The 12,464-nt window shown below is 42.0% G+C and overlaps 2 protein-coding genes across 13 annotated transcripts in view; one reads left to right on the forward strand and one right to left on the reverse strand.

Annotated features, from left to right (window-relative positions):
* rapgef2b (Rap guanine nucleotide exchange factor 2b) overlaps positions 1 to 7,122 on the reverse strand; it is a 94,688-nt gene extending 87,566 nt beyond the window's left edge. For all 12 annotated transcript variants that reach the window (XM_062393296.1, XM_062393292.1, XM_062393288.1 and 9 more), the window contains exon 1: positions 6,375 to 7,122. In XM_062393296.1, the coding sequence (XP_062249280.1) occupies positions 6,375 to 6,443 (69 nt within the window). In that variant the 5' untranslated portion in view covers positions 6,444 to 7,122. The remainder of the gene's footprint in view (positions 1 to 6,374) is intronic.
* Positions 7,123 to 9,225: 2,103 nt separating this feature from the next.
* Positions 9,226 to 11,055, forward strand: LOC133959142 (protein SPMIP2). The gene is made up of 4 exons (XM_062394239.1): positions 9,226 to 9,289; positions 10,090 to 10,319; positions 10,904 to 10,962; positions 11,028 to 11,055. The coding sequence occupies exons 1-4, from the start codon at positions 9,226 to 9,228 to the stop codon at positions 11,053 to 11,055; spliced, it is 381 nt and encodes a 126-aa protein (XP_062250223.1).
* Positions 11,056 to 12,464: the final 1,409 nt, after the last annotated feature.

A 12,464-nucleotide genomic window follows, 5' to 3' on the forward strand; every position in this document is an offset into this window, starting at 1 on the left:
CAAACACAAACTAGTCTGGATTGGCCTTTTCATTATTAGATTTTAGGGAGTAACAGGAGCACAGGGCTGCACAAACATCCTGGTGTATTCAGGTAGGGAACAAATCTGGAATGCAAAATCTTTCTGGCTCAGAGTCACCCATGATATCAGACTTTCATATGTTCAATTAAACTGTAAATACCTGCTATAAAAGCCATCTTCCTGCAGTAGGGTGATTATTTATACGTTTAAGATCAGGACCTTTTCATCGGCTGCTCCCTGTGCAGTCATCGCGCTAAAGACTCCATGCTTTTAATACAATAATCAATAGCTTTTATGAGCCCATTGACCACCAGTCTGGACTTTGTTATATTGCCATCACAATCTAATGAGTAGAGGGACTGATCTGAAAGTCAAAGCACGTTTCAAACGAGCCAATCAGGAGCTGCACTGGTGTGTGGGCACTGCACGTCGGAGCATTTGTTTTTTTTTTCTTCCCTTGAAATGATCACCCTGTATTTAGAGTGGGGAGGAATACGTCACTGTGACCGCTGTGTGTGCGTGTAACCACTTCGGCCTGCGCTCAGCCTCCCCTCTCAACACAAGAATAACATGTGACATCATTTCTACCGGGATACAGTGCTGCCAAGCACGAGCAAACACCGAGGCAGGCGGCACCTAAGTTTACAGGATGGATGGGAGTTGTGCGGAATTAATAAACCCTGTGCTGCCGGAGACAAATGACACCATAATGACGGCAGTAGAGGACAGGAGTCCAGGTTAACAGCTTAAGCCGAAGTCCAGGAGTTGGGTTTTAAATAGTTGTTCACATGCTTCTGACCAAAATAGGCAGACGGCTGCAAAACAACACCCAGTTTCAGAAAATAAAAACAGCTTCAGGGGGGGAAAGGGGTTTTACTTTAAGTCAGTCTTCCTGCCTCAGAGTTCAAACAAAATCCTGACGCTTTTCCTCTTCCTGATTGTACCGAGCAGGATGCTGACAGACAAGGCAGCTTTGTGCTCATCAGTCACTTAACATGTAGCAACTGGTTCCTGTACAGGTCGATCATCAGCTGTACTTTACTCTGTTCTGGGCTCTAAAAGTTTGCCTGCAATACAGTAATGGACTAGAATCTTTCATGTAGTTATTTTAAATGTAATGTGTTGCATAAATATTGAGAATAGGGTGAAATTATTCTTTCTACTATTCAAATACAATAGAGTACGACGCACAATTTAATTTGCTTCACACACACACATATCTATACATATGCCCACGAGCCATTTGCGAATTCAAAATAATATGGCTGAATACATTAAGAGCTCTGCAACATTTATATGCTGTAATTAGTTTGTTCTAGTATAAACTGAGGATCTCTGCTAATATCCTGCCCAGTTTTAAAGGATTAAACTAAATGTCATGCTTCAATAAATATTTCAATAAAGAGGAACAGCCTTTGTCTGTTATATAACAGACAAATAACAGGGCACAGGAATGGTATGTCCATGTTGGCATGCCAGCACTTCTATTTTTTATCTGTCTATAGCACACGTTCGACACTCATTCTACTAACATATTAACATTTAAGTCGTTTCTCATATTAGCATGAGCTTTAAACTCCTCATTGCTGCTTTCTTATGCTGACGACCAGCTAATTATCTAGATACTAAACCTTATTTATTCACGACAAGTCTTCAGGGGTATAAATATCCTCTAAATGTTCCTTGTCTGCGTACAGACACTGCAGCCCGGTGCTCATCCCCCTCATTAGGTCCGGAATATGTGGAAACAATGTAAAGTAGGCAGCCTGTCCCTCCAGCTATGAAGCTGTAAAAACCAGGGTCACGGCAGAGGACTGTTGCTTGTGGCCTCTGGCTTTGCCACCTGGCTTGAAGAGAGAAGAGACGTCTCTCCCCAGCCCAGTTTCTAGTTGAAAATAAACGGAGGAGTGAAAGCAGAAGAGTTTGTCAGTGTGCCCCGAGGGCCCAGGTGCATGTTGACTTCAGTTCCTGTGATACCACAGAATGTGATTTCACTCTTTCTGTATGACACCGTTGAGTCAAGAGAGCGATGCTGCAGCAAAGCGTGCACTTCAAATCGGTCGAGGTTGGTTTAGTTCATTTCCTCTGAGGCCCAAAATAATGACATTAAATGTTCAAGAACGTAAACAAGTGACTCTCAATACACATATACACAGCCACGACTATTCAGAGTTATAAGGTAATTGCAGACTGTAGACTTGAGCCTGCAACTGGTCAGTGTGGAATGTTTCAACTTATGCATCTACTAAAACTTCTGTTGAATATAAAAAAAAAACATAGTACTTTCACTTACATAGTAATGATAAAAATAGAATAGGTTATGGATGGATTTGTAAATGAAGACGAGAACATAACTTTTAAACCATAGTGGAAATGCAAGCTATAAAATGTTTAAATCATATTAAAAGAAGAATAAGAAGCAACTCCTCACATTTGATTAGGTGGCTGGAGTTTCTACTCGATCATTTCATGGCAGTGTATATGAATCAAAGAGTTTATAATATCTTGCAAGATCATTGCCATATCTCTGATAAGTCAAATTTAATTTAGATGACTTAGATGTGGAACCATCTTCTGAAGCAGACTCACTGTCATTGTGTCACCTCCACATCTGACAATAACCCTCTTTCTGTTATGTTCTGCTGCAGTGACTTTTAAGTGAATAAAAACGCATTTCTAAAAGGAGACAACAGAAGAGAAGCTCCTGTAAGAACAAACACCATGTCCACCCTACAACAGAATTTAAAATTGTATTAAAAATAGCTTGAATGTGAGGCTGGTCTGCCAGTTAGCAAAAATACATGGATGATCACCAATTCAGAAATCGTCTAGTCCAATGTTTCTGAGAACCACGCCACATGTTAGAGATATACTTCAGTTAAATTCAAATGGATGTAATTTTAATCACAAATACTGAAAAAATAAATTACTGATCAAACGGCCGTGTCATGTTATCTTAATTCTTATCGCAACTTCAGCAAATATGCAGCTTCGCTCTCTAGAAGAATTGTGTCATCCCCCTTCCTCGAGTATCCCACTGCCTCCTCCTCCTCAGCCCGTTGTCAAAAATCCTGTAGCCTTCCAGTAACAGCCCGAAGAGAAGCGAACTGACAAAGCCTGGCGCTAACACTATAGCTGTCAAGTGGCCGGTTATTTAACCTGCCGTGTGACAATAGGGTTGAGGCAGAGGGTCAAATCCCACTGTGGTCCGTTCTTGAGCGATAAAGACAGATCCTCTGACCGTTGGCTAATCCTGACCGAGAGGCCCTGCCAACACCATTAGGGAAAACGGTGTCAGCCGCCACAGAGCTGGACGCTCGGTAAAAGAACACTTGGGAAGGTGCTGCTATTAAAAAACACAGAGGGAGAAGAGCAACCGGGACTCAGGGTCACATGAGATTCAGCACCGTGAAGATTAATGTAAAAAAAACAAGACTTCTCAATTATAAATCATATAGATTCCGGACGTTCTATAGAATGACCACAGGCTCATTTGTTATAGATTTATAAGTCCTGTGATCACATTCCACCTTTCCCCCCGAAGACGAAACCATTCATAAACATTGAGAATTAGTCATTGTTCAAACTGGCATAGTTTGCCTCTGCATTCATTTTTCATCACTGAATGAAATGTTTGCGCACTGACTCAGCACCAGGTCACGCTGCAAGTGTTGAAGGACCACAGTAATCAAACCAAGTGGGACGTAGATCATGCAAGCCTCGGTCTTTCATATTAAGAATATGTTCTCTTGGCAGGTTCAGATGTTCTCAGAAAACAGCATTCAGAATTCCCTTTGACACCAAACTGTAAATTCTTTCAGGTGTTTGCAGGATGGAGCACGTTATATATCAGAAGTATGACGGATGTGGATCATATTCTCCCTTCCACACCCACAGCAGGGAACGCTGCAGAGCTCGTTCTTGTTATCAGTTAAAAGGTCGATATCATGAAAACTGCTTGAAACTATTTCCTTCTGAAAAATATCCCGTTTTGAGGGGAGTTTAAGTAAATGTATACTCAGGATATCAGTTCATTAAATTTGCCTGATGTTTTTCCATCAAGCTCCATTTATAATTCACAAGGAAAATGGTGAAAGTTTAAGTAAAGAAAGTGAAGAAAAAGATTCTTCTATCAAAATGTAAATTAGTCTTCCCTGACTCACTCAGCATCCTTCCACCAGGTCTCATGAAAAACAAGTCAGTTGTTTATGTGTTGTTTTGCTTCCTCCTCTGAGGTAGAAATTGAAGATTGGCAATTGAAGGTCAATCAAATGTCGTGAGCAACAGAAGCAACTTATAAATAACCTCATTAGTTAATTAGCAGAAATCAACTGTCACCAGTCTTGATGTAAAATGTTCTATAAGGTTACACATCTCTTTCTTGTGTTTGATATGACAGTTAATTAAACATTAAGGTTGGATGAAAGAAGTCATTTCAAGATATCACTTCGCTTCTAACCCAAATATATTTCAGATATTTTCCATTTTTACAAGATAAATCAGGAAACGATCAATTCTTGAAGCCTCAGGACAACAAACTATTCTGCCTGCTCCTGTCTTACATGAACATTTCTCCTACTGATGTGAGCCAAAATCTATACCTCCATCTTTCTTCCCCCTGGACCGTGGAGGCATCGCTCACCTGCGCCTTGCACCCGGCTGTAAAGTCCATGGACCTCATGTAGTGCGGTTAACAAGCCATCAGTGACACCAGTAACTGTTTCCTCAATGTCAGACAAACGGGCAGATGGCTCTGCCACTAACTGCAGCCAACTGGTTTAAGTGGTGGTCTATTGATTGTCCATTGTGTGTAAAGCCTCTGCTACAGTACAACCTCGCAGCATCCCTGTGCAGCAGAGGCAGCGCTGAAATGAATTAACAAATACGATCCCAGGAGACAAAGTGGATTTATTGGGTGTATCTGTGAAGCTAAGCTGATCATATCTGAGGTCATACACGCATACTGGGTGCTGGTGTGCTTGTGGCTCAAGGGCAAAAACCACAGCCCACAGGATTTGCATGTTCAGAAGACATCCAGTTAGAGTGATGCTTGGGTTGCACAGTGCAGAAACAGTAACGGTCTGCAGCAACCAATAATAAAACTCTACTTGATCAATGGTGATTAATAGGAAGAGAAATCTAAATCATAAAATCCTTAGATTCTGCCTTTCTCTATCAGAAATGGAGATTGGTATAATTGAGACAAATTGGCATTTGTGAAAATAAGTGATTAACATGGCCAGCGATTACGATAACATCACAATACCCGATATATTGCGACACAACTATTTTTCACAGACACAAATGGAGCTGAAGCAATGTCTATGTGTGCCATCCGTTCAATGTCAAACCACAAATTCATAAAAGTCGGATCTCTCTATACAAATATCTTATTTTAGAATATAGGACAAGATGGTGAATGGCCCCTGTACGTTCTGAAGGTCTTCTGCATAATTGAATTAACCAACTGCCAGTAGACGTTAGCAGGTGGATGTTGGGGACATATCTTCAGTTGTGCACCTCAGTGTCCTCAAGTGTTTTGTGGCCTTGTAATGAACGACACAGGTCGAAGTTGAGGGTAAGCTGACAGGCTATGGGGAATCTGACAGGCTACTATCATTACCTTTATTTCTTTATTAAACTAAACACTGTCCCATTATATACAGTATAAGTAAATATCGATGTTTAGTGCCTACATATTGATAATTGTATTTCAGGATGGCGATATATTGCCAAATCGATATTTTTTAGTAAGTATTTCACTGTTTACTTTATCTTTTATACCCAGTCAGGAAACCCCAGCATTATTATTACATCCACGAGCTGGAGTCTCTGTAACTTCTTCGTTCTACTGTGCACTCGTGTGTGTGATGTGCATGTCTGAATATAAAGTGTATCTCCTGTATCTGTCTGCTGTGCGGGGCTAATATGAGCTACTGGCTAATTTGGGATTAGTCTGAGCCTCTGAAGCGAACATCCCTGCAACTTGGCTTCACGTGCCAGCTATGCAGAATGCAAAAAGTCCAGGCTCCTGCAGAAACTAAAGAAACATGCACAGTGCCCGGACATGTGCAAAGAGCAGGACCGGGACCCGGACTCCGGGCTTGGGGGGTCAGAGTCCCACCGTGGCCGCAGCTCCTGTTATGTTAAGTGGCCTCGATGATCCGGAGCTGATACGGAGCTTAAGCGGGATGTAGCCGAGCTGCTATCTGAATGGCAACAGTTGCACACGGGGGGGGGGTACTCCAGCAACACACCAGCAGCGGGTGTTGCCGGTAAAGAAACACACAAGTGACATTTTGTCTGATTTTAAACCAGTTCGGACCCCAAGTGAGTAAACCTCTCCCACTGACCTGTTGCGTCCGCTCCGCCGGGTTCATCATCACAGCCTGGCGAAAGCTGTTATCCACATAAGACGCCATTGTTTTGGAAAGACGTCGTGTGCAGGATCCTGGACACGTCTTTATCCCGGAGAGGGGAGCGCGGTGCTGGGTATCCAGGGATGCGGATATAACCTGGAGGAGCTGCCCCCTCTCTCTCTGTCTCTCTGCGCCGTGTGTCGCGCTATTCTCCGGATGAGCTAGCGGATGAGCTGGGAGTGCCCCCGGAGCCAGGCCACGACTGGAGCCAGACAGCCGAGCCGAGCAGTCTCCTCTGGGAAGGGGGTGGGGGGGAGGTGTCTGCTGCTCTTTCCGCTGCCCCGAGCCGGAACCGGCAGCCAGCGACAAGTCCCCTCCGACGCTGGAAAACTACTTTCCCCCCCCCTTTCTTATAAAATACAAAAAACAGCCTCTTCCAACTAATCTCTCAACGCGGAAAATGTCCCCTTCATGTGCCGCGGACGGTCTCCGAAGCTTGTCCCTGTGTCTTCAGCTTTCCTGCGGGGCGACGGAAAGAGAGAAAGACAACGGGTCGGAACGAAACATTATAAAAACAAAACACAGGTAGCGCCTAGCGGCTAAAGGCTACAACCGACGAGCTGGCGGTCCCTGTCGAGAGGCAGAGCCCGGGGAAACAGTCACTGAGACGCGGTCATGATCCAAGCATTTTTCTCCCCCCCCTCGGTGGGTCTGGAAGTGAACACGGGTCCGCTCTGTTGTGTGCCACCATGGTGACTGACACCCCCGCGGTCAAGTCGGCCGCACTTAAATGTGACACTTCCGGGAGTCCCTTTCAGAACAAAGCTCCATTGACCGCAACGTGCTTTCATTGTCAAATACACAGACAATGGAGGACACGGCATATTAGGGCGGTGTCTGTGGCTGTGTCTGTGGTTTATATAAAGCGTTTCATTGTGCACATGCTCGTACATATTACATGGAACTCCCTGCTGTAATTAGCGTAGGTATTTCACATAATCTGCTCACATCCCTGCAGGACATTATATATTTGATGTGTTAATTTCACCCCATGAAGATTAAATATTTAAGATTTAAGGATAAGGTTGTATTTGTCATGTAAGTGTTAACAGTAAATGTTGGAGGAGAAGAAACAGGTCAGCCCAGCAGTGCAATAATTACATTTAAATAAAAGCAAGTTATTATAAAAAATAATAGCAATGACCATCTCTGTATACATGTAGCACTAATACATTTAGATGATCTTCTCCGCTGTAATTAAGTTTGGTCACATAATCTGCTGATATCTCGACAGGACATTATGTATTTGATGTGCCAATTTCACCCCATGAAAGATGACGTATTTAAGATTTATGGATACAATTTGCAATGCATCACACAAAATGGTTGGATGGTAAGATAATAGATGCTTTCACTATCCATTAAGAAAAGGTAAATTAAACCCTGGGGGACAATGAAAGTCCTCATAGAGCTCTAGTTTTGCCACCATGCATCACAATCATTTTAACTGTGTTTCCACTATCGTTTCATATTAATCAGTTTCTCTTAACTGTCCTGTTGTGCTTCAATGTCATTGTTCTTCTTAAACAATTATCTTAAATGTTCATTTAGCAAATTATCTTATTTGAAGGACAAATCTTTCATTTCCTGTCTGGCGGCTGTTGTCTCCGTGTGACTTGACAGAGATTTAGTCACAAGGGGCGAGTCCATTCAGCAAAAAAGAAAAAGACATGGGAACGAGGAGGGCGAGTGCAATGTCAAAAATAAGTGCTATAACGCCACCTAGTGGCTCATTATGGAACACTCATGTAGGTGGATTCAGCCAGTAAAAAGCAAGGTGCGGTCAGTGGTTTCACAGCAACCTAGTTCTCCTTAAACCGTAAATGTTTCATCTTCATAGAATGTATATAAGTACATAGAATATATTACTGTAGCGATATAAGCAGATAGTAAACAATTATGTAAATGTTTTATTATGTGCAGCAAAAAGAATCACTGAATTCAAAAACTTCATATGAATACATTTGCTTTTCCAGTCAGTGCATTTCTCTGGTAGAAGTCTTCTTCTGGCCAAAGCACTCTTGTTATTTTCAGGCTGCAGTGATCGCTTTAAAACTTAAGAGCCTGCAGGGACTGACTTATCGCCCAGTGTCTGCATAGGGTGTTAAAAGCTGAGATAAGATTAGCAAAGGTAAGGCATTATTGATCCACGAGGGGAAATTCCCGTGTTACAGCAGTAGAGAGACTAAGTGGAAAAGAAAACAGAGGAAGATCTCTTTAAATAAATACAAGATGATATAAGAAAGGAGGTGCTGATGTAGGCCTATTATAAGTATAACAATAATATTAGCTTTATTTATATAGCACCTTTGAAAATATGGTTCCCAAAGTGTTTCGACAAACAAGCAGACACAGGATACTCACAAAGGCGATTGCAAAAACACATTCACACTGATGAAAAACAATTATAATACATTCATTCATACCTATGCAGGTGTAGCTATGTGCAATATACAAAATGATCTAAAACTATAAACTTCATGACATTATGCATAATAACATAATGGTGTTATTATGCAAAAAGAGAACTGGCACCATTTCTGCTCCCATGTTGATTTATGTCATGAAGGTATCTGGGACAAACAGCATTCAAGTGTGCAGTGGACAAGGTTCAATGGACGAAACATCCCCTTGCTTTTAGAATGTAACTAGGCCACAAGCACTGACACCATAACAACCAGTTGTTGCATGACAACTGAGCATGACCCCATGGACAGAGGAGACCGCTGGGCTCAAGTTATCGCCAAGGGTGGCCCATTATTTAGGTGTACGCAAGAGTGGGGAAATGATGGGAGACAGTGAAGCGGCAGAGGGACGGTCACAGTGTGGAAGAAGGATGATCTTCACAGGTAGGAGAGGATGTTCTTGTATTGTGTTAATGTGAGGGTAGGAAGATAAATATGTTCGGATAAGGATGGAGTTTGAATTAAAGCAATTAGTCGGTTGTTTGGTCTTTAATATGCAACACCTGTTATTATAAACAAGTCCGTTAATTAGTTGGGACTCGTGCGTTGTCAGGCTGCTGTTACATTTCTTTGAGATGATGCTGAAATAATATAATATCAAAACATATGTTCTGTGTCAGAGCAACTGTGAATGTAACTGGCCACACGGTGGCGCTTCAACCAGGGCCACAAGTAAGTGGACCTATTCTGTGAGTTTTCAGGCTTGAGTGAGAAATAAAAAGGTATTCTGTATGTGCATTAAGATTTTGTGAATTTTAAATGAACTTGTTTGATACATCTGAGTTTCCTGCTCTGTTTGTGTAAATATTATACAGAGAGTAAATATGGGTGGGAGGCCTTTTCTTCTGTAAATACCTTTTTCTGTTGTTTAATGCCGGGCAGGCCAGTAAGACCACCTGTAGTTTCCTTTAGGTACGATTGTGGGGATAGATTACAGACTGTTTTGCTTCTTGTGTTGCCTATATCTTTATTTTTTCATTTATGCTGTAAAAATAAAAACCTATTGTTGGAGATCCTGGGGAGTGGGGAAAAGGGTTATTTTCGGGTTACCCCACACCGGGCGTAACATTACATTGTTAATGCACAGGTTATTGTCTGTCTCTGTCATATGACCGAACACACATGAACATTTCTTCAATAAAGTATTTAGATGTCTTCTCTTTATGTCCCCTGTGTGTGTCAAGGTCCAGATGGAATCGGAGACTACAGGCCGAGATCAAATTATTTCCCCCGGCACATCGGTGAGGGCGCCTCGTCACCTGAGGCCACAGGAGACCTCAGTTACTTGTGCAGAGCTGGACCCAGCGCCCCACCTCCTAGGCCCAGGCAGAGCTACGTGGGGGAGGTGGGCTGGGGCTGGCAGTACAACCAGCTGTTGAACAGTGGGGCGCTGCTCAGCAATATGCAAATCAAGGTACTGCTTGTGTGCAAATGAGCATGAAGAGGAATCATCATCATCTTCACTTAATGCACCACAGAGATTCACTAATGGAGGAGGACATTTCATTTAAATCAGGATACTGGGATAAATAACAACCGTCCCCGGAAATCCAAGCAGCCTGCAGCCAATTAAACACACCTACAGAAAGCATTACCATAAATACATACATATGTCCTGGGAAATCAGTGAAAATATTTAAAAACACAGTTTCTTCGCCCCAGGATCTGGAAATGCACCAATATTTGATGAGTTTTCTGCAGATCCATACCACAAGCTTCAATTTGTGTTTATCCATAAAGTAGTTTTTTGCTAATTTGCTAACTAACAGACGGACACTTTAACAAACACAGAGAAAACATAATGTCATTGGCAGAGGTACTGAAGGGACGAGTTATAAAGTCTGGATCATTAGTCGTGACCCCAGAAATAGTGATTTCTGACGAATGAGGACGGAGGTGGATTTTTTTTTCTCTGGAAAACTGGTTGTCATAAGGTAAATAAAATAAAACAACATTTCAGGGATGAAATAACCGAGACCTGTCTTCCCCTCCCGACAGAAGACGGACATACGGACGGCAGTGGAGGACAGAGTGGCTCACAGGTTTCAGAACCAACAGTGAGACAGAATTTCGTACCCTCACTCTTGTCTTCATGTTTCAATCGCTTCGACTCGTGTTACAGGTTGGTGCTGTGTCAGATTGACAAGTGACAGCATGTTCCACAGTGTTGAGTGAATGCGTTGGAGGTTATCTGCTTGTCCATTCATAATGCAACATGTACACCTCTGCAGGAACTAACACTGCCTCGAGCTGCAGACAGGAAATCAGAAATTGTCAAAACACACACACACACACACTGACCCAAACAAACACCTCGGAAGATTCACATCGTAAATTTATCTTCTTGAATGACACAGTATCTACAAGCCACTGCATGTTATTCCCCAATCATTTACAGTGCAAAAAGTAAGCAAACTACTGGAAAATAATAAGTACACTAAACTTAAACTAAATCTGGATAGAGATACATGTTTTACATTCTTTGGGTTCCTTTTCTTACATTGTGGTTTAAATCATGTTTCATAAAACAATTCTTTACTTACTTATGTTTACAATTTAAGTCGGGCCCCTTTTAATTCAATATATTATGCCTTTAACAAATTCATATTTTAAGATATTTTAATATCCTCAATGGCAGTAGTCCAACCGACTTCAAGAATATATAACTAATCAGCCCAACACCTTACAGATGGGTCATGTAGGTTATATTTTCTGATGTGTCACCCTGGAAGTTTTCCACATTTTCCATGTTTTCTTGTTTTCTGGTCTTATCATCAGAGCCTCGTGGGACCAGGACTGTGAGGTTTGTGCAGAGACAGCACACATTTATCTATGTCACTGCTTCAGTGCGAGGAAGAGAAAAACAACCCACTTTCAACCGCTGTTCTTTAAAAATAACCTATATGACAAAAACAAGAAAATCCTCACATGACAAAATATCTGGGGAGACAAAAACATATTGAGAGAGGAAACCAAGTTCTAAGGCTGAATACTGGACTGTCTTTATAAAACGAACGGGTGTTCGAGTAATGAGAGGAGCTCACAAAGAAACATGTGAGTGTCACTCTGCTCATCAAGTGGGCCCATTTGTTGAAAGGGCTTGTTATTAGGCTCACAGTTTCTCAGAAGAGATCAAAATTGGTTTCATGGAATCGCGCCCTTCAGCATCCATGCAGTCAGCATGCACAACACAATCACCCACAACAATAGACGAGTCAATATTGTGTGTCTGTCCAGGGGAGCAGGACACACAGCGAGGGCCTCCGACACAAAGGAGCACAGCCTCTTAAAGCGGCAGATGTCCGCCTCCAGTGAAAATAACAGGTTTGAACTGTATGTAGGAAAATATACAATTTAAAAATGATTATAGTACATAGTTTGAAGTATATTGTTATGTCCTCCCGTTGAGAGGCATTCGTGAGGCTCAACAACTCTAAGTAGAAAAACCCACTGAGGAGGTGAACAACATAATATAAAAGCTGTTTATCTCAGCTGGACAAGCTCAGTTGTTCTACAAGATAATTGTCTGTCTGTGAGATCTGAAGTCTGCGGATTAATT

The sequence above is a fragment of the Platichthys flesus genome, chromosome 8, assembly GCF_949316205.1.
Source record: "Platichthys flesus chromosome 8, fPlaFle2.1, whole genome shotgun sequence".
Classification (NCBI taxonomy): domain Eukaryota; kingdom Metazoa; phylum Chordata; class Actinopteri; order Pleuronectiformes; family Pleuronectidae; genus Platichthys; species Platichthys flesus.